This window comes from Phascolarctos cinereus, unplaced genomic scaffold, assembly GCF_003287225.1.
Source record: "Phascolarctos cinereus isolate Bilbo 61053 unplaced genomic scaffold, phaCin_HiC Scaffold_5;HRSCAF=322, whole genome shotgun sequence".
In the NCBI taxonomy this organism is placed as follows: Eukaryota; Metazoa; Chordata; class Mammalia; order Diprotodontia; family Phascolarctidae; genus Phascolarctos; species Phascolarctos cinereus.
The window spans coordinates 359,671,126-359,698,885 of NW_027555958.1; the positions used below are offsets into that span (position 1 = coordinate 359,671,126).

General features: G+C 36.7%; 2 protein-coding genes across 6 annotated transcripts in view; both read left to right on the top strand.

Moving 5' to 3' along the window:
• Positions 1–27,760, top strand: part of BPNT1 (3'(2'), 5'-bisphosphate nucleotidase 1) — a 40,658-nt gene that overhangs the window by 6,278 nt on the left and 6,620 nt on the right. For all 5 annotated transcript variants that reach the window (XM_020982244.2, XM_020982241.2, XM_078156307.1 and 2 more), the window contains exons 3-6: positions 4,456–4,560; positions 16,464–16,571; positions 19,805–19,853; positions 25,814–25,905. In XM_020982244.2, coding sequence (XP_020837903.1) covers positions 4,456–4,560; positions 16,464–16,571; positions 19,805–19,853; positions 25,814–25,905 — 354 coding nt within the window. The remainder of the gene's footprint in view (positions 1–4,455; positions 4,561–16,463; positions 16,572–19,804; positions 19,854–25,813; positions 25,906–27,760) is intronic.
• Positions 4,997–6,439, top strand: COMMD5 (COMM domain containing 5). The gene is given in 2 exon segments (XM_020982246.2): positions 4,997–5,501; positions 5,504–6,439. Coding segments are annotated over 2 exon segments (981 nt in total). The 5' UTR covers positions 4,997–5,368; the 3' UTR covers positions 6,352–6,439.

Genomic DNA, 27,760 nt, shown 5'->3' on the forward strand with positions numbered 1-27,760 from the left:
TTAATTTTGTGTTCACTTTGCTCCAGCTAAATAATCAATTCTGACAATTTAATGGTTAAAAATAACATGTTTTTTGTTAGGAATGTATAAGAGCTTTGTGCCATATTTATGAGGCAGTAATAATAGCTGGAGTGCGTTGTTTCCAAAGCACTTTACATATATTCTATCATTTGATCTTAATTGAAGGAACAGTTGGAAGTCTTACCCTTATATGTGGCTTGCTTAAGTTTTAGTTGTGAACAGTATTCAGAAGAACACCGTACCTTTATTCAAACCCTGCTTCTGACATTCACTACCTTTTCAGTCTTGAACACTTAACCTTCTTGGGTCTTAGTGTCCTTACCTATAAAATGAAGAGGCTAGACTAGTTGGCCTGTAAAATCCATTCCAGCTCTAGATATATGAGCCCATGATTCTGCTTAGACCACTTACCCTTGTGATTTTCACTAGCTCTCATTAATGTTTCAAAGCCTAGTTTGGAGCTAATATATTGTTATTTCTCATATAATCCTTGTTAAATATGGCAATTCTAATAAAATGTGACAGTTACCAAGTACTTGTTCATCTTTGAAACATTTAAGTTTCATTGGTCCTCAGAGTCCCTTGATGATACAGTAGAATCCACAGTCCCCACACAGTATTTTTCTTTCTAATACAATAGTTACAAATTGGGACAATAATTATAGTAGCAGTTAGTTACAAGAACTATCTCCATGCATATATTTCAACTTTTAAAATATTCTTATATTTCCTTCATCTATATTTAGTCTTACTAATATCATACTGTTGCGTTCTGAGAGGTTAAGACCGCTCAAAGACTGGAGTACAGGACGGGGTCATCTGGAATGAATTCACAGACTCAAGCATTCTTTAAGTCAAGTTGGCAAAAAGCTTATTGTTATGCTTTTCAGAGGGCAAGGATTCTTAAGGAACCTTCGAGAGATTGAGGATGGAGCTAGGGTTTATATGGAAAAGGGCATGGGAAAGGAATGCCAGTGATACTGATTAGGTAATCTAAAGGTACAGGTGTCTTTGGGAGCTACGGATGTGAAAGTGTAGGGAGTATACCGGACAGGGAGGGAGATGTCAGAGGCTTGGATCTTGGGAGTCTGGCAGGAGGAAGAGTCCTTGGGCTAGCCAAGATACTCCTCTCTCTCTCTCTCTCTCTGTCCTGATTAGAGAATGCTGTGCAGTAAGGAAAAGCTTTCTCACAAGACAGCTTACTAAGGAATTGGGAGGCTTCCAGAGACATGATCTGAGGGCTGAGGCCTGAGTAGCCCAGCACTCTCTCACCCAGCTTTGTGTAGCTGCACCAGGGAGAGGGATAAGGGTCGTGCTGGGGCCCACGCATGAATAACTGCTAGGCACAGTGTCCTTGGGTTGGGGAGTGATTATCAGAGATAGTGTTTCTGAGACTAGGGAGAAATTGGGGTCCAAGTACAAGCACAAGCACCCCATCAATACCACTAAGCACAAATGTATAGAAACTGTTTTATTGCCTTTATTTGTATCCCTGACTTAGCAAAGTGTCTGGCATGTAGTAAGCACTTAATGAATGTTAGCTGACTTACTGACCTAATAGAGGAAGGCACCACTAAAGCATTGCTGTGACTCTAATAAATATACCCTTTCCTTAAACGACAGTAAACTTTGTTGAGTACTGTATCATACCTTTGTTTGTGTAAGCAAATTACAGAATGTAGGTTAATAATTTACATTTTACTGATGTGGAAGAGAGACAACAAATGTATAAATTCATAGTTAGAGATTCTGCCAACAGCCAAACCACTCCTCTGTTGTAAGGTTGGACCGCAGTAACTCAGTTCAATTAGGTAATATTTTAAAAAGTAACTTACTTCTAACAAGGGCCACTGACTCAAAGGGAAAAATATCAACTGAGGGCAAGGCAGAAACAAAAAAAATATAAAAATACTTGTGTTATGTTCTGAAAAATGAATTGATATTTAAAATGTAAAACATTAACATACTTTTAAAATTAAAAATAGAAAGCCAGACTATTAAAAATGCATGAAAATAAGACTTAAATTGAATGGGAATAGAATTTCCAATGGCAATTTATGAGGAAAATAATCAAGAAATGTTATTCAACTTGGTACTTTTGAAGTTTGGACACAAAAGGCTTTATTCCAGTGATTTAAAGAGATGTACCGTCTGCTATGTGAGTCTTCCTGCTTATTGTAGTCACCAATTAATTTGCTGTGCTGCAAAAGTAAGGTGGTCTCCCTGCTAGAAAAGACCAAAAAAAGAAAAGACTTGAGAATCAGCCTTCAGTGGTCAAAGTTATTAGAGAGGAAATAAGAAATATTCTAAGAAGGAGGCAGAAAATAAAAGATTACACAAAGAGGGCAACTGATACTAGTATCCAGAGGCTGGTGAATAAGAAAACGTAACAGATAGATGAGAGGTAAGAAAAGAAGAGAAGAAAACAAAAGAGAGGAGAGAAGAAACTGAACTACTTGAAGTATGCTCTAGGTATAACATTCTGTTTGCAGAGGGTGATTTAGAACTTATTGAAGAAGGCAGTTAGGTAACAGATATTTATGAAGTACTTGTTATGTACTAGGCAGGCACTGTGCTGAGTGCTGGGGCTACAAAGAAAGGCAAAAACACTGTCCCTGATCTCAAGGAGCTCATGTGCTAGTGAGGGAGATAACATGCAAACAACTATGTACACATATGATATGTGTATGTAACACATATGATAAGTGTGTGTATTGATATATTTTCATTTTTCTCTTTATCATGTATTATATGTGTTTATGTGGGGAAATAGAGAAGAAAAGAGGGAGGGAGGGAGGGAGAATGAATTATAAAATGGAAGGAAGTCTCAGAGGTAAGGGGAGTCAGGGGAGGGGTTTTCTAGGAAAGGATCCTGTATAAAGTAGGATTTGTAGGATTCAAGCCCAGTCTTGAAGGAAGCTAGGGAGCCTAGGAGTCAGAGATGAGGAGAGAAGCATTCTAGTCATTGTGTCCAGTGAAAAGACATTTGGGAAATGTGTGTGTGTGTGTGTGTGTGTGTGTGTGTGTGTGTGTGTGTGCTCAGAACTGTACATAGTAGGATTGTAGAGAGCATAGGGGAAGAAAAGGGTAATAGGGGTAGGGAACTTGGGGCCTCAAGGCCTCTTGTGGCCCTCTAGGTCCTCATTTGCAGCCGGTTCAAAGGGCCAAAATTGAGGAGGAATGGGAAGGTTGGAAGGGGCCACGTCAAAAAGGGCTTCAAATGTCAAATAGAGGATTTTCTGTTTAATCCAGGAGGTAATAAGGAAACACTGGAATTTATTGACTAGAGGAGTGACATGGTGAGACCTGTGCTTGAAAAAAAATCACTGACAGTTGACTGGTGAGGGATAAGTGTGGGGAGAAACTTGAGGCAGGGAGACCAGTTAACAAGCTGTTGTAGGAGTCTGGGCATGAGGCTATGAGGCCTGTACAAGGGCAGTAGCTCTCTACTCCACAAGAGTGGAGAGAAGGCAACATATATGAGAGATGTTAAGGTAAAACAATAAGATTTGGCAACAGAATTATTGGATATGTGGGATGAGTGTGAAAACTACAATGGAAAATTATAAGAAGATCCAGGAGCTAGGGGGAGTAGAGGATGGCAGGGGACAGCACTCACTGTTAGAGGAGGAAGATCTGGCAAAGAAAAATCAAAAGAGTGGTCAAGCAGATAGGGGAGAACCAGCAGAAGTAGGTGTCATGAAAACCTAGAGAAGTGGAAGTATACAGGAGGAGAGGGAAGGAGGGTATCACTACTCCTTATCCAAGTTCTTAACTCCTCAATCTGAACTGCCCAAAGCTCTGAAAGGATTCCACTCTTGACTTTGAAAATCTCTTTAAAATTTTCACTTAATGATTAGCAAATGCCCGCCTGGTCATGCCCTCCACATCCTGGTGACTCTGAACTCCTGCAGATCATCATCCATATTCTCCTTCACATCCTGTGTTGCCTGATGCCCTATTCCTGGTTCCCATCCCTTGCAAGCTGGAGATACAGATAAGAAAAAGAAAAAACATTCTCTGTGCTCCAGGAGCTTACTATCTAAAGGGGAAAGTCAGCTACACAAAAGGAAGCTGAAAAAGGGAGGGGGGCACTAGAGAGTAGAATAGGCTTCTCTCTAGGTACTAAGTTTCCCATCACTAAAAAGTTCAAGGCAACATTGGTTGACACCAGGAATATTGTAGAAAGGATTTCAGTATTGGTAATAGATGCTTAGATGACATCTAAGTTCCTTTGAACTCCTAAGATGCTTTGAATCCTACTATGAAACAAAAGGGGATGGGGTGGGAAAATTGGGGATGGTCCAAGTAGAAATTATGGGAATTTGTAGGGTTGTTTCAAAGATAGACACAGTAGGCTACAGCAGGATGTAGACTAAAAACTGCTCACAGTGGAGATAACTTTTTCACAATAATTTTCACCTTTTTTTGTAGACATCCTCGGTAGATCTACAAACCAAAGCTGACCGACTGGTGCAGATGAGTATATGTTCATCACTGGCACAGAAATTCCCCAAACTAACAATAATAGGAGAAGAGGTAAAAGTTTTCTAGTGACAAAATTTGCCTTCTCTTTGTTGATTTTAAGTTCAATTACTGTCATTTGAAAATTTAACTAGTTATCCTACTTAATAAGAAGGTGCCTTGGATGCACATTGTTTTAAGGCAATGCTTTCCAAACTTTATATAGCAAATGCTTGCCTTTCTTACACAACCATTTCCAAAATAATCCACGCATACCTTTATCTCATATTTTATTCAAATAAAATTAAAATATATTACAATTTTATAGCAATGAACAAATCTCAAAAACCTAAAAATGGATATTTTATTTAAATAACCTAAAATGATTATATTAATAACTATAATATTATTATTGTGATGAGTGGACTTGTTTTTTGGTGCAATTTCTCAAAAATATAGTGTCATTGATATTGTTACTCATTCTTTTTGGGGGGCAGCTAGGTGGCCGTATGGGCTTGGAGTCAGGAAGACCTGAGTTCAAATGCAGCCTCATCCACTTACTAGCAGTGTGACCCTGAGCAAGTCACTTTACTTGTTTACCTCAGTTCCTTCATCCGTAAAATAAGAATAATAATAGTTCCTTCACCTCCCAGGGTTGGGAAGATCAAATGAGGTAATTGCAAAGCACAGTACTTGACACATAGTAAGCAGTATTGTAAATGTTGACTATTTTTATATTTCAAAGATTAACCAGGCCCAGTTTTACACAAATAAGACGTTATTAACGTCAGCAAAACTGGCACTATTTGATTTGATAAACCACAGAGCTCTTTATTTGCCTGGCGTCCAAACATAAGATTTTCAGGTGCGCTAGCGCATTTTAATGCATTACCCAGCAGGTTGGGGGCAAGCGCAGCCACGGAGTCAGAGAAGGACACGTGATCAGCGGACAGCTCCAGGCGGGACTTGCAGGCACTCTACCCTCCGCCCGCGAGGGGGCTGCAGACTGGGTGCTCCTCCCTCCCCGCCTCGGGAGAGCTGCATCCGGGGCTTCCGGAAGCTGCACGCGCCGTCCCTCTCTTCCCTCCCCGCCCCACTCGGGTCCGCCGCTTCCCCTGCTCTAGAGTTCTGCTCCTTCCACCGCAGGGGCCTGGGGCGGTAGCGGCCATGTCAGCGGCGGGGACAGTTGCGGGCCGCGGCCTGAAAGCGGCGGCTCCCTACCTGCCCCCAGCCGGGGACGGGCAGGGCAGCCGGGGGAGTTTCCTGGGCCCCCGTCCCCCGGCCGCGGTGGAGGCCATGGCCCGGCAGTTGCGGGGCCTGGACAGGGACTTGTTCCGGCAGCTGCTGAAGGTGGTGGTGAGCGCCTTGCAGGGCGAGGACTGCCGGGAGGCCACGCGGCGTCTCGTGAACTCGTCGCCGCTGTCGGAGGCGCAGCTCGGCGTCCTCGTCGCGGGCATGTACGCGCTGCTCCGGGAGGCCCTGCGGCTGCCGGCGTCCGCCCTCAAGCCCGACGTCTTCAGGGAAGACCTGCAGCAGCTCCAGGTGCCCGACGAGTTTGTGGCGGATTTTGCCAACGTGGTCTTCGGCAGCCGGCGCCCCGACCTGGACGGCGTGGCCCGCGAGCAGGGCGCCCGGCTGCCCACGGTGGAGGACTTCAGGTGGAGGGTGGACGTGGCCATCTCCACCAGCTCGCTGGCCCGCTCCCTGCAGCCGTCCATCCTGATGCAGCTGAAGCTCTCGGACGGGAAGGCGCATCGGTTTGAAGTGCCAGTAGCCAAGTTTCAAGAACTAAGGTACAACGTTGCCTTGATCCTGAAGGAAATGAATGACCTAGAAAAGAGGTGCATTCTTAAAATCCAGGACTGACGCCGCCTGCCTGTGATTAAGTTCGGCAACTCCCAAGAAGTTAATAAAATAAATAAAAAATAAAAACAACCCGGAATCATGAAGCGTAGACATGTCTTTCAACATTGTATCATTTCTCTTACTGTACTGTAAATATTTTTCAGTTAAGTATTGGTTGAGAAAAACAACGTTAAGTGAGGGGTTTTTCCTCAAAAAAAAAATCCTTAAGAAGATGACCGTTTATGTTTGAAATGTTTTGTATGATTTATAAGGAAACACTTTAAAATAACTAATAAAGACTGGAGATTTTCCAAGAAAAAAAGATGAGCCATCACAAGACAGGTGTATCAGCTATTCTTATTCCGATGAAGAGCTAGTGTGTCACAGTTGCCTTTTGTGAATGGGCTTTTGTAGACTAGCTAAGTGATTAATAAGTATGTCTATTTCTAGTTCATTTTCAGGGCAGTTATTTTAAGAATTGGAAAACATGAAAATATTTTGTAAATTTATAGTTCTAAATTTTTCAAAAGAGCAGGGACTTCATCTCTTGATCAGCACATTAACTTGATGTGGCATTAATTTATTTAGGGTTCTAAGTTTTTTATAGCATTCCACCAAATACAAAAGCTTCAGGAAAAAAAATCTACGAGATGAAATCTGCTTCATCTTTATTATTTTGATACACCCCGAAGGCCCCAAGAAAAGAAATTGCTTAAGCAACCTTAAGAATGTTTTGTCATTACAAAGTCGGAGAGTTTTACAGTACTTTAGAATGGAGGTCTTTAAACGTTTTTGGTTCCAGGACTCCTTTACACTCTTAAGATTATTAAAGACTTCCATAGAGATTTTGTTAAAATAGATCATATCTATCAATATTTATGGGATTAGAAATTAAAACTAAAAAATTTGAAATATTAACAAAATCAAACATTAACGTTTTCATGAAAAATAACTTCTAAAAAAAATTAAGTGAAGAGGTATTGTTTTACATATTTTTTCAAAGCTCTTTAGTGTGTGGTTTACTGCAAGACAACTGGAGTCTCATCTGCTTCTGCATTCAACCTATTGGTTATATTGTTTTAGTTGAAAGTTTATGAAGAAAATCACACAGGTGTGTAGTTGGAGAAGAGGAGTGTTTTAAAAGGTAAAAATGTCTTAGTATTAATGTGAAAAGTTTTAACCAAGTGGACTCCCTGAAAGGGTTTCAGTGACTCCCAGAGATCATTATCAGGACTAAGAACCACTGCTATACAAAAACTTTGTTCTTCCAAATTTTCTCTTAATTTTGTAAAAAACCTTTTTTTTAAACAGACTTATAGTCTTTTATTCTCATGACTTGAAAAGGGAGCTACATCCTCATTTCTCAATACAGGTGATTATGAAACATGCAGTATGTTCTGACTACATGCATGAGAACATCTTTCAACTTTTATTTTTAGACTCTGGGAAGAGCCCATAATTTTCAGTGATAGGAAATGAATTTGATTCTTGGCCCTTCCACTTAATACTTGGCAGGAGAGATGGATTAGATCACCTCTCAAGACCCTTTTTGCTAGACCATTGTTATATCCAACCTCAGTAGAGCTCCATTGGCATAGAGTGCAGTACATTATTCCACACTATATCATTTTTTTTTAAAATCCATCAGTTGGAAATTTTTTTCTGTATGTGGCACTGTTATTATAGGGTTTTCAGAATTATGAAATTTTCCCTAGCGTTGGCTTCACCAATATGTTGAACAGATAATCCATCTTTAATTATGCATATTGTTTTATCTACTTAAAATACAAAATTAAAAGATTTATGTTTCTCATTTGATTACTGAGGTGTTTAGAAATGAGAAATTTCCTACTGTATCATGTGCAATCAGTGATCAAAAGATGAAATAATGCCTTTTGAAGGAGCATATAGGGAGACAAGTACATATGCAAGTATATATGTAATATAAAGAAACCAAGTACTTAACATGTAGAATAGTTTGGGATTGAAGGAACTAGCATTTGTGAAAATCTGGAAGGGTGTCAGTAGGTGGCACAATAGTGCCCTGGACATGTAGTCAGGAAAACCTGAGTTTAAATCCTACCTCTGATACTGAAGGCCCTGGGGCAAGTCACATAACCATCTGTAAAATAAATAATAGCATCTGTTTCAGAGTTCTGAATCTACATGAGATAATATTTGTAAAGCACTTAAGTATGGTGTGTATTATGGCATATAGTAGGTGCTTCATCTTTTTTTGGTATGTATATACATGTATTTACATATATACATATATAAACATAAAGAAATCCCACAGATTTCTTTAAAAATAACATTTTGTTATGACATTAAATGAAAATTTTAATTTAACTTACACATTTCCAATAAAATGAGACAGTGAATATTATAAATTCTTTATAATTAGAAGTTGCTAAAAGATTCTGCACATATTTTACACATTGCATTTCATTTAGGTATTATGACTGACCATATCCGAGATAATTCTGGTAGCAGTGGTAGTCACCACTGCAATTTTGTGCTTATCTTTATCAACCCTAACTTAGCTCAGGATTTCCCCAGTCTTGTGTGACACTGACCTTTTTTTAAAAAATTATTATTATTAATTTGTTTTGATTGATCAACAATCACTTCCATGTGCTTTTGAGTTTAAAATTTTTCTCCCCCTTCCTCCACACCACCCTCCCCAAGATAGTGCACAATCTGATGTAGGCTGTGTGTATACGTTCTTATTAAACATATTTTCAAATTAGGGATGTTATAAGTAAAAATTAGAACCAATAGGAGGAACCACCAGAAAGAGGAAACAAAACTCAACAGAAGAGAAAAAAAAATAGCAAATAATACACTTCTATCTTCATTCAAATTCCATAGTTCTTTCTTTGGATGTGGATAGCATTTTCCATCACAAGGCCTTTGGAGATTGTCTTAGATCCTTGTATTGCTGGGAAGAGTTAAGTTTATCAATATTAGTCATACAATGTGGCTGTTACTGTGTGCAACATTCTCTTGGTTCTGCTCGCTTCACTCAGCATCAGACCATACAAGTCTTTCCAAGTTTTTCTGAAGTCAGCCTGTTCATCATTTCTTATAGCACAATAGTATTCCATTACATTCATATACCACAACTTGTTTAGCCATTCCCCAAGTGATGGGCATCCTCTCAATTTCCAATTCTTTGCCACCACAAAAACAGCTGCTGTGAATATTTTTGTACATGTGGGTCCTTTTCCCATTTGTATGATCTCTTTGGGATATAGCCCTAAAAGAGCTATTGCTGGGTCAAAGGGTATGCACATTTTTATAGCCCTTTGGGCATAGTTCCAAATTGTTCTACAAAATGGTTGGATCATTTCACAACTCCACCAACAATGCGTTAGTGTTACAATTTCCCCACATCTCCAACATTTATCATTTTCTTGTTTTGTCATCTTGGCCAATCTGATAGGTGTGATGTGGTACCTCTGAGTTGTTTTGATTTGCATTTCTCTAATCAATATGATTTAGAGCATTTTTTCATATGACTATAGATGGCTTTAATTTCTTCATCTGAGAACTCTGTTCATATCCTTTGACCATTTATCAATTGGGGAATGGCTTGTATTCTTATAAATTTGACTTAATTCTCTATATATTTTAGAAATGAGGCCTTTATCAGAGAGACTGGTTGTAAAAATTCTTTCCCAATTTTCTACCTTCCTTCTAATCTTAGTTGCATTGGCTTTGTTTGTATAAAAACTTTTCAATTTAATGTAATCAAAATTATCCATTTTGCTTTTAATGTTCTATCTCCTGTTTGGTCATGAATTCTTCTGTTCTCCATAGATCTGATAGGTAAACTATTCCTTGTTCTCCCAGTTTGCTTATAGTATCAGCCTTTATATCTAAATCATGAACCCATTTTGACTTTATTTTGGTATATGGTGTGAGATTTGGTCTATGCCTAGTTTCTGCCATACTCTTTTCCAGTTTTCCCAGCAGTTTTTTTCAAAGAGTGGGTTCTTATCCCAGAAGCTGGGGTCTTTGGGTTTATCAAATAATAGATTACTATAGTCATTGACTACTGTGTCTTGCATATTTAACCTATTCCACTGATCCACCACTCTATTTCTTAGCCAGTACCAAGCAGTTTTGATGATTGCTGCTTTATAATACAATTTAAGATCTGGAATGCTAGGCCACCTTCCCCTGCATTTCTTTTCATTAGTTCCTTTGATATTCTGGACCTTTTTTTTCCAAATGAATCTTGTATTATTTTTTCTAACTCTATAAAATAATTTTTGGTAGTTTGATTGGTATGGCACTGAATAAGTAAATTAGCTTAGGTAGATTGTCATTTTTATTATATTAGCTGGCCTACCCATGAGCAACTGATGTTTTTCCATTATTTAGATCTGATTTTATTTGTGTGAAAAGTGTTTTGTAATTGTGTTCATATAGTTCCTGGGTTTGTTTTGGGAGGTAGACTCCTAAATATTTTATAATGTCTACAGTAAGTTTAAATGGAATTTCTCTTTCTATCTCTTGCTGTTGGGCTTTGTTGGTAATATATAGAAATGCTGATGATTTATGTGGGTTTATTTTATAGCCTGCAACTTTGCTAAAGTTGTTTATTATTTCAAGTAGTTTTTTACTTGATTCTCTAGGATTCTCTAAGTATATCATCATGTCATCTGCAAAGAGTGATAGCTTTGTTTCTTCTTTGCCTATTCTAATACCTTCAATTTCTTTTTCTTCTCTTATTGCTAAAGCTAACATTTCCAGTATATTGAATAACAGTGGTGATAATGGACATCCTTGTTTCACCCCTGATCTTATTGGAAATGCTTCTAGCTTGTCCCCATTACATATAATGCTTGCTGAAGGTTTTAGGTAGATGCTTTTTATTATTTTAAGGAAGACTCCATTTATACCTATGCTTTCTAGTGTTTTTAATAGGAATGGGTGTTATATTTTGTCAAAAGCTTTTTCTGCATCTATTGAGATGATCATGTGGTTTCTGTTTTGGTGTTGATATGCTCAATTATGCTGATAGTTTTCCTAATATTGAACCAACCCTGCATTCCTGGTATAAATCCTACCTGGTCATAGTGTATTATTCTTGTGATAAGTTGCTGTAATCTATTTGCAATATTTTGTTTAAAATTTTTGCATCTATATTCATTAGAGAAATTGGTCTATAATTTTCTTTCTCTTTTGACTCTTCCTGGTTTAGGTATCACACCATATTTGTATCATAAAAAGAATTTGGTAAGACTCCTTCTTCACCTGTTTTCCCAAATAGTCTATATAGTATTGGAATTAATTGTTCTTTAAATGTTTGATAGAATTTGCATGTAAATCCATCTGACTCTGGAGATTTTTTCCTAGGGAGTTTGTCAATGGCTTGTTCAATTTCTTTTTCTGAGATGGGGTTATTTAAGTATTTTACTTTCTCTTCTGTTAATCTGGGCAATTTGTATTTTTGTAAATATGTATCCATTTCACTAAGATTGTCAAATTTGTTGGGCAAAATAGTTCCTAATTATTGTTTTAATTTCTTCTTCCTTGGTGGTAGCTTCACCCTTTTCATTCTTGATACTAGTAATTTGGTTTTCTTTTTTTAATTAAAGTAACCAAAGGTTTATCTATTTTATTGGTTTTTTCATAAAACTAGCTCTTAGCTTTATTTATTAGTTTAATAGTTTTCTTAATTTCAATTTTATTAATTTTTCCTTTGGTTTTCAATATTTCTAATTTGGTGTTTGAGGGTTTTTAATTTGTTCTTTTTCTAGTTTTTTTAGTTGTATGCCCAATTCATTGATCTCTTTTTCTATTTTATTTATGTAAGCATTTAGAGATATAAAACTTCCCCTAAGAACTGCTTTTGCTGCATCCCATAAGTTTTGGTATGTTGTCTCATTATTGTCATTCTCTTGAATGAAATTATTGATTGTTTCTATGATTTGTTGTTTGACTCAATCATTTTTTAGGATTAGATTATTTAGTTTCCAATTAATTTTTAGTCTATCTTTCCATAGTCCTTTATTATATAAAATGAGACAGTGGATATTATAAATTCTTTATAATTAGAAGTTGCCAAAAGACAGATTCTGCACATATTTACACATTGCATTTCATTTAGTTATTATGACTGACCATATCCGAGATTATTCTGGTAGCAGTGGTAGTTACCACTGCAATTTTGTGCTTATCTTTATCAACCCTAACTTAGCTCAGGGCTTCCCCAGTCTTGGGTGACATTGACCTTTAAAAGCATCACAAAGCAGCATTCTACCAGCTATCTTTCAGAAAGGCCCTTATGAGAGCAACTATAAAAATGATTCTGGGAAAAGGAAATTTTCCTTGAAAGAAGTCACACAGCAAGGTAGACATATCTGGTCTCATTAATAACTTGCTAATGTTATTCTGTTTTTTTTTTAATTTGAATTTTTTATTTTTATCATTCTGTTTTAAAAATTTTGAGTTCTAAATTCTTTCCCTCCCTGCTACACATCCCTCACCCACTGAGAAGGCGAACAGTATATCAATTATACATGTGGAATGAATTGTGCAATATATATTTCCATATCAGCCGTATCACCAAAAAAAAAAAAGAGAAAACTATACTTCAGCTTGTGCTCAGAGTTCATTTGTTCTTTCTCTAGGGGTGGATAGCATTTCTCATGAGTTCTTTGGAATAGTCTTAGATGACTGTATGGATCAGAGTAACTAAGTCTTTCACAGTTGATCATCATTACAATAGTGCTGTTACTGTGTACAATGATAGAATTCTGCTCACTTCACTTTGCATCAGTTCATATAAGTCTTGCCATGTTTCTTCCGAAACCAAACCCCTTGTCATTTTTTTTTACTTAATAGTATTTTATTTTTTCCAATTACATGTAAAAATAGTTTTCAACATTCAATTTTGTAAGATTTTGAGTTCCAAATTTTTCTCCCTTCCCTCCTACCTCTCCCAGACAGCAAGAATCTGATATAGGTTATTCATGTACAATCATGTTAAACATTTCCACATTAGTCATATCGTAAAAGAAGAATCAAAATAAAAGGGAAAAACCAGGAGATAGGTGTTGCATCTTGAAGGAAGGAAGGGATTTTATGGACACAGAATTTATGGATTGCAAATGAAGTCAAATTTGTTTTGTGTATAATTTGTCCATTTCATTCATATCAGTAGCATCAAATGATACCAAATTTCTCCTATTTTTTTACACTTAGCAATTTTATTATCACTGACATACTGTGTAAGCAATTCTTTTGCTATCACAGACATAGTTTTTTGAAATATTTTTCTGTACTAAGAATATGATTTTCTCTAGAAAAATTTTCTTGTCTTGCCAAAATGTTGCGCACCTATACTTTCAAGCTATTTTAACAGTTAGATTTCATATTATTTGAAGCTAAAGTATTAATCATTCAAACCCAGTGCTCTTTCCATCAGTAAAAGTTCTTGTGAATCTTTATGATATATACAGTAAATCATGTATTCTGGATTTGGGCTTGTTGCTTTTTTCCCCTTCATTTCTTTACTTAATTTAAATTTACTTATCACTATTATTAAATTTTTTGCTATTTTCATGGGGTTTTGTTTTAAAACAGTTGCTTTCCATCATGAAGGGATATTGTTTTATTTGTACAAAAATTAAAGACAGCAAAATATGTAAGACATTTAAATTTGTTGCAAATTTCAAACCAACCGTAACCATTCTTAGGGTTTTTTTTTCACTTTTAATTGCAGAATTATTTGGAAACCAACTTATATCATAGTTAAAATGAAGTGAAAATATAATTGATATTATAGTACTTTTAACTTGCACAAAAGATGGTTTAATTTCAAATTTAAACAGGTATTCAAATACCACTAGCAGCTTACAATGGTGACAGATTATATTGAGGTCAGTTTCCAACACCAACTCAAATTTGACTTTGTGCATGGTATATTAAATAATTGCCACTTTTCATTTATTACCAATTAGAGAATATTTTCTATAATATTCTTTCTTTTCTTTGATATGAACTTTTTCAGTTTTTAAAACTGGATTACTTGTGTGGTAATTATACAAAAAAATTAAATAACTTTGGTCAATGCTTCACGCCCACACCCAGGTTTTGCATCACCACAGAGGGGCATACCTCCACAGTTTGAAAAACTTTACAGTTAGGCATAGTGTATTAAAGTATCATATATCAATCCAACCTCCTTATTTTACAGATGAGGAAACTGAGACCCAGAGACATTTAGTGACCTACCTAAGGTCATATAGGCAGTAAGTAACAAGAAATGGGACTTGAACTCAGGCCCTCTGGCTCCAAATCTAGCACTCTTTATACTCACTATACTTGCTTCTAACTTATTATAGGGAAAATGTGGCATTATAAAATACTACATTTATTTAAATTCTGTCACAGAAGTATCCCTTGGCTGAGGCCGCAGAAACTGGCAACCTGTACCACTCCCTGTCCTTTACCCTGCTACATGGTCTTATACAGGGTTCAATGATAGAAGTGCCTGCCACTAAAGGGAGTTGCACTCTAATATTCCTTGATTTGATAATAACCCCCCACCATTGCCATTCCTGTAACAAATTTACTTTTAGATCTAAGGCTTCAGAAAGTAGGGAATGAAAGAAAAAGGGAAGAGTTCTGTCAAAGAAGAAAATATTGTACTCTCTGTTATAGGCACAAGCTTTTCAGAAATAATTTTCATTAATTTGACTATTTTAAATTCAAACCATATTATTGAGGGAGAAATGTCCAAACTGCCAGAGTCCCTTATGCTCTCAAATATCTTTCAGTACATTTGGAAGTAACATAGGATTCTTGAGCAGGGACATTTCATAATATGATAAAACAGTCACACAGTTCCGGGTTGACATTTTGTTTCATCAGATAGAACAATAATTACTTTTGATCCTTGTCCTTGAAGAAACAGTTTCTTAATTCTTCCATGACTATTCCCTCCAAGGGTTCTTCTTTTCAGCTTGTTAGAAATGAACTGAAGGTCTTTTAGTCTGATGATTACCCTATTTTGATCAAATTGAATCACTTAAGGGCTTTTGCCCTGTCTGTAGCCTTATCAACTGCTTTATCTTAAGAAGTCATGTTGTAATTACCTATTTATGTAGTATGTTTTATTGTTCAGTCTTTTTCAGTCTTGTCTGACTCTTTGTGACCCCATTTGAGGTTTTCTTGACACATACTGGAGTAGTTTGTCATTGTCTTCTCCAGTTCTTTTTACAGATGAAGAACTGAGGCAAACAGGGTTAAGTGACTTGCCCAGGGTCACATAGTGTCTGAGGCCAGATTTTAACTCAGGAAGATGAGTCTTCCTGATTCTAGGATTAGTACTCTATCCAGTGTGCTACCTAGCTGTCCTGTGTATCGTGTTATCTACTCCCAATTAAACATAATCTTCTAAAGAGTAGGAACTCTTTAACTTTTGTTTTTGTAATCCCATAACCTGGCACTGTGCTTTTCATATAGTAGGTGTTTAATATTTGTTGGATTGGATTGGACAGTAGAAAGGATAGAATATCCAGTCATAGATTTATTTATGTTGGTTTTGGGATATTACATCTTTTTTTTTCTTAATTTCTTTTTCTAAAGGTTTTACTTAAACAACTAGAGATAGCTGGTGAAAGATTAGAACACTGGACTTGGAGTCAGGAAGACCTGAATTCAGATATGACCTCAGACGTGGGCTGTGTGAGCCTTGTCTGCCTCGGTTTCCTGGATTGTAAAATAGGAATAATATTTCACAAGATTGTTGTGAGGTTAAGCACCTAACATGGTGCCTAGTATATAGTGGGCACTTAATGCTTGTTTCCTCGTTTCTTTCTTCTCTCCCTCCTTCCTTCTCTTCCTTCCCTCCTTTTTCCTTCCTTCCTTGCTTCCTTACTTCTTTCCTGTATTTGAGAGAATGAAATTGACACATTTTAAACTGCTGTAATGAACCACTTGTTACAATACCAGATTTATTTGGGGCTTTTTGGGGGGAAGGAATAATCTATGCCCCAAATGGTCGGCTGAGTAGAAGTATTAAAACCTATGAAACTGTATTCCCAGTGCTGTTGATGCATGGTACAATTTCTATATAGTGATATTTTCTTTCACCATCCTTTGTTTTGATTTAGGATCTGCCTGTTCAAGAGGTAGACCAAGAGCTGATTGAAGATGGTCAATGGGAGGAAATTCTGAAGAAACCATGTCCCATACAATACAGTGCTATCAAAGAGGAAGATGTAAGATTAATATTTATGATTAAATCAGTTTTAGATCAGAGTTCGCCTTCTAAGAAAAACATTAAAATAGGGTAACATTGTAGGTTTTAATAATATGTAACCATGTTTACATGTGTGGTGCTATTTTAAAAAAATTTGTTTATTCAACATTTGTGAAAGATGATAGCAATGAAAATTAAGTTCCTTAAGAGCTGAGAAAGTATAATCAAAAGTCTTTAGGGATGGGGGGGAGTTATTTTTCTTTTTTACTCAGGACTGGGAACTTCATCATTGTTGGGGGAATGCCTTTTACTGATACAGATCTATGCAGACTGCCTAACTTAACAGTCTCAGATAATTGCTTGGCAGTAAGTTGAAGTGACTGGTTTATGGTCACACAGCCAGCATATGTCAGAGGCAGGATGTTAATTTGAGTCTTTCTGACTCCCTGTCTGTCCCTCTCTCCAAATAACATAACAATATGTCAAGTCCCTGAACCAGGAATATTTTTGCAGGCAGATACAGTGCCATTACTTTCCTTTCTGTTTTTGATCCCTCTGAAAATGCCTGAAGCCATTTCTTCATTTAGAGAATTAAGATCACCAAAACAATTTTAACTAACATTGTCCAAACAGAGGATGAAGCTTAATGCCCTTTCATACTTATCCTCCTGGGAGAAATCAAAAGCTATTCTGATGCATCTGTGTATTCACTCATGTTAAACCTGTGACCAAAGATAAACACTGCACTTCTTTCTTTCTTCAAATTAAATCTGTTTATTCATTTATTAAACACATTTTCAGTACTCACTATCCAGATAGTTTAGCTGAATGATATCAAACTCAAATAGAAATGGATCCCTGCTGGCCACATATTCACTCAGAAAACCACAAATTAACATTATTTATTATGTAACATTAGTATGTATTTCTATTTATTTTGTTAAACAATTCCCAATTACATTTAGTCCATTTGCATTGTGGTCTGGCCACACTGGGGAATTTCGTGAGTTACAAAGGGCTCTAAATTTGACATTTTTGTTGTTGGATATACAGTGGTAAATATGGCATGATCCCCAGCCTCAGATAAACTATATCCTTTTTAAAAAATCATTTGTTTTTTTAATTAGTTTTTTTTATCAGATTTTACTTATTTTTAGTTTTCAACATTCACTTCCAAAAGATTTTGAGTTCCAGATTTTCACCCCATCTCGCCCCTTGCTCCACCCCAACATGTTATGCATTCTGAATACCCTTCCCCTAGTCTACCCTCCCTTCTCTCTCTCCCCCGCCTTCTCTTATCCCCTTCTCCTTCTGTTTTCCTGTAGGGCAGGATAGATTTCTGTACCCCATTTCCTATATTTCTTATTTCCCAGTTGCATGTGAAAACATTTTTTTAAACATGTGTTTTTAAAACTTTGGATTCCAAATTTTAACTATATCCTTTTTTTAAAAATCTCTACTTCTGTCTCTACTGGTAATAATTTCCAGTGTCCAAAATTGGATTTTTAAACTTTGGAGAGAAACAGTGATTTTGATTTATTGCCAACTTTTTGAGCCATTCATTTTTCTGTTGAATATAAAAGATTTGGAGTGGCAGCATAATAAAGTAGGTAGTACTTAGAGTCAGAAAATCAATGAATAAATCAACAAGCATTTATTAAGTGCCTATTACGAATTGCCAGGACCTATGTTGGGTGCTGGGTATATGACTACAAATAATAAAACAATCTCTACTCTCATCAAGCTTATATTGTAATGGAGGAGATAATAAGTACATGTAAATGTAGACACCATGGATAAAAAGTGATGAAATGTAAATTCATACAAAATAGCTAAATTACCAAGGTAGTTCATCTTAAAGGAAAAAGAGGGAGTCTTTTTGAGATGGTAATTGAAGCAGTGCATAAGACATATGAGATATACAGTGCAAAGACGTGGAGATTGGATGTGAGAGTGTTAACGTGTGAGAAATAGAGAAAAAGCCGGTTTGGCTAGATCACACGGGGGGGAAGGGGGAGAGGGGTGCCCGCTGGGGGAAGGCACAAGAGGAGGAGTAATATACAATGTGGCTAGAAAGATAGGACCTCACTTCAAGTCTTGCCTCTGATACATATTTACTGTGTGATGGACTAATGGCAACGTTTTCGTGTTCCTGCAAACTCTGTAAGACTAAAATTGCAGATAAATTGCTAATCTGACTCTCTAGAGGAAGTTTCTATTCTAGGAATTTCCCATACTAATGAAACACAGGACAATACCAAAATATATGCATATAAAGTTACTATATGGTGATGAGACTGATTTTTAAAAAAGAAATACATCAGAACTCATGCACCCATTTAAATGTTGTTCCCATTAAAGGATTCATCTTGTTCTGCCATGTACAATGAGGCTACCATTGCTTGAAGTGTTTTTGGAGCTTCTATTTTGAAATTGCCTCTCAGAGATCTGGTATATTCTTCTGAATAGAGAGAAATGCCTTCATTATGAGGAGGAAATATTTTTTGAAATATCCAAAAGTTATTGGAACCAAGCCTACTAAATAAGTTATCAAACTAGTAGAAGATTTTTGGTTTAAAGTTAAGGTTGAAGTATAAAATAATGAAATTGATTTTCTTGTATGGTTTACAAGCTAACTTAGGGTAATTCCTAAAAAGGAGTACCAAATATGTTTTGAGTGATGTTTGTTGAAATAAATATAGTATTCCATGATGACTATTTTGAAAGATGGTACTCATTTGGCTATAAAATAGGTCTGATTTTTTAAAAATACAGATTCATTATTTTACAGTCATAGTTTATACTCTTGAATTTGGTATGTTGTTAGATTGAAACTGTCAGATTTGTGCCTTAACTGTAAAACTTTTTCTGTCCTCTTCTTTCCTTAATGCCTTTTAGAGCCTATTTCACATATGACACTATTCTTGTACAATGTACAAGATTTTGTAGAATTATAGTAATTGAGGATTTTGTAGAATGATAATAAATCTTTGTTCATTTAGAATTACTTTTAACGTATTCTACAGTATATCATAGCAGTATTTTCCAGTGATTCAGTTAGGCTTTCTCCCGATTACAAGTTAGTGACGCCTAGTGAAACTGGTGAGTACTTTTAATTAGCCTTTTTACTATCATATCAGAAAAAGCATAACCTAATTTCAATGAGAAGGAAAAAAAGTCATGTAATTTAATGTAGTGAGATATATCCTTGTGATTTATTTCCTGAAACTGAATCTTTTCCTTGTTTTTCAGCTTGTTGTATGGGTTGATCCTCTGGATGGTACCAAGGAATACACTGAAGGTCAGCTTCTTATTTGTAGTTCTATATGGCAAAACTAATTTTATCACTGTAATACAAACAAATAACAGAGCCTATTTCTAGGTCCCTCATGTGAAAGGCAAGTGTCATAGTCCATGTACTGTTCCTAAGACAGACACTGCATCCACGCTTTCCTAAACTGACTAACCTTTTCTAGGCTCCCTGGCCACCTTCAACACTATATTATCCTTGTTACTGCCTTCCAGATTATATCCCTTCTCTGCACCTTACCTTCCATATTCGGAGGCAGCTGGTTACACAGTGCATTGCTGGACATGGAGACAGGAAGACCTGAATTAAAATCCAATCTCAGCTAGGGACAGCTAGGTGGTACAGTGTGGATAAAGCACCAGACCTGGAGTCAGGAGGACCTGAATTCAAATCCAGCCTCAGACTAGACACTTGACACTTAGTAGCTGTGTGACCCTGGGCAAGTCACTTAACCCCAGTTGCCTCACCAAAAAAAAAAAATTAAAAATAAAATAAAATCCAATCTCAGACACTAACTATATAACCCTGGGCAAGTCATTTAGCCTTTGTCTGCCTCAGTTTCCGCATCTGTAAAATGGGGGTAATAATAGCACCTACTTACCAGGGTTGTTGTGAGGATAAAGTGAGATAATTGTAAAGTGCTTTGCAAACCTTAAAGCACTATATAAATGCTAGCTGTTTCTGACATCATACCTTACCCTATAAAGATAAAGCTTTAGTTAAATAGCTTTTCTTTCCTTTCCAAAGTTCTCCTTAGTGTTTAAGAATCAGAAGAATTAAAGAACCAACAAATTAAGCTAAAATTGGCATCCTACTAGAAAGAGATTGAAAGCCAGAGATTTGACCTGCATAGCATTCATATGTTTTCTATATCTTCATGTTTGAAGGAAAGGGCACACATTATCTTTTTAATTATTTACATGTTTCATGGCTAAAGCAAAACATTTTTTTCAGGAATCTCAGAAATCTCTGATAACTAAGTTCTATTATGTATGAGATATAACATTATATAAATGTGAGCCATTGTTGTTACTATTGTTAATATCCAGACTTTTCTAATGGAAACACTAAGTGTACTTGAAGTAGCCATCAGATATGGAGAGCTTATCTATATTAGTGAAAGGGATTGGTTGTTTGTCATTATTTATATACTGAAGTATTTTCCATAATATAATTATATAAAAATATGACATTTTTATATAATAAAAAAGTAAGTTATGGAGGGAAAGGTATAAAACTTTAATAAGGAAGGACAAGGATGTGATCCAGGGATAGAGTATGATGCAAAACATAAAGATGGTTTATAGCTAGTTCAGTTATTTAGAGCAGAGATGTCAAACTCAGGGCAGCCCATAAAATGAGTGCTATACTGACGGATTGAAATGTAATTGAGAAATGTTTAAAAAAATAAAAATACAACATAAATATAACATAGATAATGTTAATTTATGATTTTCTAAGTTAATATGCAGCCCACAGTGATTTATTTCTGTTTGAGTTTGACACCGCCAATTTAGAATATGGTGATAATGAGATTAAGTCTCATTCTCCTGTAGACCAGTAAGGGAGTTTTGTTTCCTTCAGCCAGCTGTATGAAATTTCATACATTTGGTCAAGAAAAACTGAGCATAGTTTTAGCTTGATCTGTGTTATCATTACAGAGGTTAAGTCATTATTTGCCCTCAGTACCTACACAGCTGCAAGGGATTAATAGAGGCTTAGACTGGTGCCTTGCATAAGACTAGCTCACAGGCTGTTGGATACTAAGCCCCAGATTCTGCTACCTAATTGTGACATCTGCTTCCCTTGTAGTTGGATTTTTCCATTGCTGACCTCTTAGTTCCAGTTCTATGGCAGTGTTAGTTCCCTGCTGGAGGAGTTTGTCTCGTTGATGAGATAGACCTTTGAAGACCAGGTTCAGATAGTGCCAGTGATAGATCCAGTCGCCATCCTTTCCCAGAGATCCCAAGCTGATGATTTATTGCACAAGGCTAAGTTTAGAAGCCTGGAGGAGGAGGCATTACCACCAATTCCTGGCACTATGCCATTCTAAGGGCCTAGAACTTCCTAGTTAACACTATCTTCACTTCTCTTCATGTTTTATCCTTTTAATACTGGTTATTCAAGAAACATGTCTACTTTGGGCAAGAAGTAGTTGGACACGAGGAGACCCTCCAACTTCATTCTTCGTAATCTCCCTGTTTCCAGATCTCAGTGGTACTGGGAATGCTGTACTCAGTTCAATTTAAAGAGCATTTGTTAAGTGCCTAATCTGTACTAGGCTCTCCACTAGGTGCTTGGAATTCAGAAATGAAAATTATATCCTTGCCCTTCAGGAGCTTCCAAGATAATGGGAGACATAAAATCCGTACAAAAATAAACATGCTACAAGCTACACTATGAGAAGTGCAGAGGAGAAGTTCAGACAAAGTGAAATAAGAAATTTTAGAACAGTGACATCAGTTTCCTTGGAGAATCAAGAAAGGCTTTTTTAAAGAGCTGGTACCTGGCTAGGTCCTGAAAGAAGAAAAAAAATTTGCCAAGTAAGGAGATGTAGAGGGAATATGATCCAGTTATGGATGATGGCTTGTGTGAATGTATTGTCCTTCTTTTCTCCTAACCTGTCATCATCACTCATTGTCCTTTGAAGTTCATGATTGGTAATGGGTAATAGAATGCAGAGCTAACAAACTCTTATCTTGCTTTTATCTTCTCTACTAAGGAAAAGGGTTCTATAATCTTTGTTTAGATACTTTTAGTGACAGAGAATCTAATACTTCCTGAAGAAGCTCATTCCACTTTTAAATAGCATAAGTTGTTGGGAAATTTTTCCTTAAATTAAGCCTAAATCTGCCTAATTTCCACCTGTTGCATCTAGTTCTGTCAATTTTGTGATCTAAGAGGAAGGGTGGAACAAAAGTACTTAATAGATGTTGAAACCGGCAGTAAGTGACAAGATAGTGAAAGTTTACCTTTCTGTAATAGTACTGAAAGAATTGACAGATGTGATTGCTGAGCCACCATTAGTGGTCTTGTTTATGAAGAAGGGAAACAGTGGTCTCTTGGAGACAGTATGGTTTCAGCAGGAATGGGTCGTGCTAGTCTAGCATTATTTATTTTTTAACAAGGTTACTAATAGCCTAAAAAAATTAAAGTAATGCCACAGAATAGCATATGTTGGGGCAACTAGATGGTGTAGTGGATAGAGTGCTGGGCCTAAAGTCAGGAAGACATCCTCCTGAGTTCAGATCCTTCCTTAGATACTAGATATATGACCCTAGGTGAGTCATTTAACCTTGGTTGCCTCAGTTTCATCATCTGTAAAATGAGCTAGAGAAGGAAATGGCAAATCACTCCACTGTCTTTGCCAAGAAAAGCCCAATTAGGGTCATAAAGGGTCAGATACAAGTGAAATGACTGAACATCAAACAACAAGCGCATATAGATTTCAAATGTAAGGCATTTGATAAAGGTTTCCACATTACCCTTGGAAAGATGTAAATATGTCTACTGTATGTTAATACAGTTAGTAGACCTGGCATTAGTTTAATGACTAGAATCAAAAAGTAGTGATTAACAGATGTCATTCAGGGAGGATGTTTCTACTAGAGTGCTTTAGAGATTGGTTCTTGGCCTTTGTGCCTTTTGACATTTTTAATCACAGAATTTAGATTCTACAAAGAGGTAATATGTGGATTGACCAGGGCATATCTTTAGCACTTAATACAGTTCCTGGCAAGTAAGTTCTTAGTAAGTAAATGCTTGTTGACTGACTGATTGACAATGTGTAGGGAGACTAGTACCTCCCTTATCATCACTGTCTAGATCTTTATCCTCAGCAGATGCTCAAGAAAAATTCATGATAAAGGAATATTAGACTGGTAGCAACTCAGGTATCTCACAAATTGGGAAGACTGTGTGCTAGACAGGAATACATGAGAACTTCATGATCTCAAACAGATAAGGACATTCTTCTTCTGGTCTCCATATAAACCTTGGCTCTGATGCCCAAGGAGAGCCTTCAGAAGGAAAGGTGGTCTACTAAGAGTAGATTAAGAAAGACACTGATGAATAGGAGTGGCATCAGTAAATAAGATCAGTCTCAGTCCCATAGAGGGCTAAGCATACACTTCTTGCCAGTTGACTGCTAGATTCCCATGTACTTTGATTTATACATATTTGAATCCACTTTAAATAACATTTCCTATAAAATCCCCTCACAGTCTCACAGAAAAGCAGATTCCCTTTAGTCCAATCCATCCCTGTACTTGAGTTTCCTCTGGAACAGGGGTGGGGAACCTACACCCTTGAGGCCACATGTGGCTTTCTAGGTCCTTGGGTGTGGCCTTTTAACTGAGTCCAAGTTTTATAGAACAAATCCTTTTATTAAAGGAATTTGGATTCAATCAAAGGGCCCCATTAAGGACCTAGAGGGCCCCTTGTGTCCTTGAGGCCAGAGGTTCCCCACCCATGCTCTAGAGTGTCTTAGAGAAAAGATCGTGTAATCTTTGCTTAGATACCTTTAAATGACAGGGAGCCTACTGCCTGAGGAAACCCATGTCACTCCTGGATGCCATCAATTGCAAGGAAGATTTCCGTTAAATTAAGCCTAAATCTAATGCCTAATTTCCATCCACTGCATCTAGTTGTCAGTCTTAGTGATCAATTCCTTGATTCCCTTATCCATATCTTTCTTCTGCTCATCATTTCTTATAGCACAAATTCCATATGCCACAACTTATTCAGCCATTCCCCAGTTAATGGATATCCCCTCAATTAGCAATTCTTTGCTACCACAGAAAGAGCTGCTATAAATATTTTGTTCAGATAAATTCTTTTCCCTTTAAAAAAAATCTCTTTGGGATGCAGCTCTAGTAGTGGTATTCCTGGATCAAAGGATATGCACAGTTTGATAGCATTTAGGGCATGGTTCCAAATTGTTCTCCACAATGGTTGGATCAGTTCATAATTCCAACAACAATGCATTAATGTCCCAATTTTCCAACATCCCTTCCATTATTTATAATCGTTTTCCTTTTCTCTCCTATTAGCCAATCTGATAGGTGTGAGGTGGTACCTCAGAGTTGTTTTTGTTTGCATTTCTCTAATCAGTAGTGATTTTGACCATTTATTCATATGACTATAGATAGCTTTGATTTCTTTATCTGAAAACTTCCTGTTCCTATCTTTTGACCATTTATCAATTGGGGAATGACTTGTAAAATGAGATAGTTATTGTTGGTTTTGACAGGCATCTGGAGGCCTTCATCTCTGCCCTAGATGCATGCAATGGGAAGACTGTAGACTTTTCTGTTGTGAGCATCAGATCAACAAATAGGAGCCTCAGCAGCAGAGTCACCCACTAATCACCAATACATGTCTCCTACTTATTCCTCTCATTCTTCCTAAATGACCTGTCTCCTGATGCCACTCTGATCTACATTGCCATGACTTGCAACCATGTCTTCCATGGAAGGTCTGGAGCTCCCCTTAGCAGGAATAGGCTTGTGCAATGTGTGTGGTTCAATGGAAAGACAGTTGAAATTGGAGTCAGAGTCCCTGGGTTTGAATCCTGGATCTTCTACTTACTACCTGTGTTGCTTTAAGCAAGTTACTAACCCTCTTTGAACCTCACATAAAATGTCGGGCTTGAATTAACCTTAATGTGAACTGTTGGCAACACCTCAGATTCTGCAGTGACAAACTGTAGAGCTGCTCTGACCTGTAACCATCAGCAGTACTGCCTTTGTGGGAAGACAATACTTCTACAAAGTCTATATTGGGGGAGTACTCTATGGAAAGTGGAAAAATTGTGACTTTTTCTTTTTATGTATTAATGAAAATATTGTTTACAGATAGATTTTAATGAATTCATGCAAAATTGAAGACCACATAAAACATTTAAGAAATTAATGGAAAAATGAATAAATTACTTTATTTTCTATACACAGGTCTTCTGGACAATGTAACAGTCCTTATTGGAATTGCTTATGAAGGAAAAGCAATAGCAGGAGTTATTAACCAGCCTTACTACAATTATCAGGTATAATATGTTAATGCAGAAGAATTTCATTTGTTTTGTAACTACTTTTGTAAATTTCAGTTATGGGCATGGGAAGGAACCATTTGAGACTGTCTAATCCAGCCTTTGTCTTTGATGTTCTTCTTTTTAACACTTTTATTAATGACTTGGATGAAAAAATTGATGGCTTATTATCTGATAGATGGCAGGAAGTTGGGAAGGATTTTCTAATACACTGATGATAGTTGTTCTAGAATATATGTTCTTGAGGACAGAAATGGTTTTTTGCTTTTCTTTGTATCCCCAGTGCTTAGCACAGTGTCTGACCCATAGTAAGTATTTAATAAATGCCCATTGACTAACTGACAGAATTATAACCTAAACCTGTCTGAGTGGGCTGCAACAATGGACCAATTATAACAAAATGAAAGGTTCTATATAAATTTGTGTTGAAAAGTAGAGGATATGAGAGATGTAACTAGAAAGCCATTCTTTATGAAAAAAGTTCTTGGGAGATTTTGATCATTCATAGTCTTAGTAAGACTCAGCCCTGTGATGTGCTAACTGAAAGTTAATGCCATCTGTGAGCTGCCTCAGTAGAGGTATAGGGTCCACAACAAGTAACTTGGGGGCTTCAGTGTACTCTACCCTGGTCAGAACACATCTGTAATACTGGCTTCAGTTTGGGCACCACATTTGAGGAGCAACATTGGCCAACAGAAGTATCAGGAAGCCTAAATGACCTAGTGTCATTTTAAGCTATTAAAGCCTAAAGCTGGTAAAGCTTAAAACTATATTAAAACTTTTGGGCCACATAGTATATACAGAGGAGGGTTTATAAAATGGCGATGGGATTCAGTATTCCAAACTTAGTCGTCCAGCTTTGCAGTGAAGAAAAGAAGGTGAATTTTCTTAACTTTGGTTAGGACCATCCCTGGTCATTATTATTATCCATTGTTCAGTTTGGAGTGTTTATTGCTAGTTTTTCCCCATTTACAGTGTAGTTATTCTGTATGTTGTTTTCCTGATTTTGCTTACTTCACTTTGCATTAGTTCATGTGCTCTTTCCATCCTTCTCTGTATTTATCATATTCATTGTTTCTTATAGCATAGTAATGACATGATTTGTTTAGCTATTCCTCAGTCAACTAGCATCCATTTTGTTTCCAGTTCTTTACTACTATAAAAAATAGTACTACTATAAATGTTTTAGTATACATGAGACGTCTTTGACCTCTTTGGTGTATATATACCTAACAGTGGAATTAGAGTAATTTTGTTAATCTGGACACCTCTCTCTTAAGGAGAGCTAGGAAAATGTTACAGAAGTAATGTATTAGGATCAAAGAATAATATGAGTCATTTTCTTTTGAGTAATATTTAATAGCCATTGTTAGATTACCATTTGCTCTGTTTGTTGAGCTGGTATTATTCCTGTCAGTTTGGGAAAAAAAAAACCCAGCATGGTACTGTGGAAAGAATGCAGGATTTAGGTAGCTATGGGTTCCCACCTGCAACACTTATTAAATGTGTGATCAAAGGCCAATTGCCTGATCTCTAGCCTCAGTTTTTTCATCTATAAAATTGTGATAACTCTAATAGCCTCTTCACAGAGTCATTGTGAGAATCAAATGAGATAATGTTGGTAAAGCACTTTGCAAAACTTTAAGTACTGTGTCAGATATAGTAATAATGATCTTTTTACAAGGACTGGAAGGGGAAAGCTCAGCATTTTTTCCATTATTCAGTAATTCCAGAGCTGAAGTATAGTATTCTAAAACTATACATTTTCAATGAAGGAACTGAGAGAAAAGAACCCTGTCAAGACTGAAGGGAAAAACAAGTAACCAGAAGGCTGTCATCTTTAATATGTTTA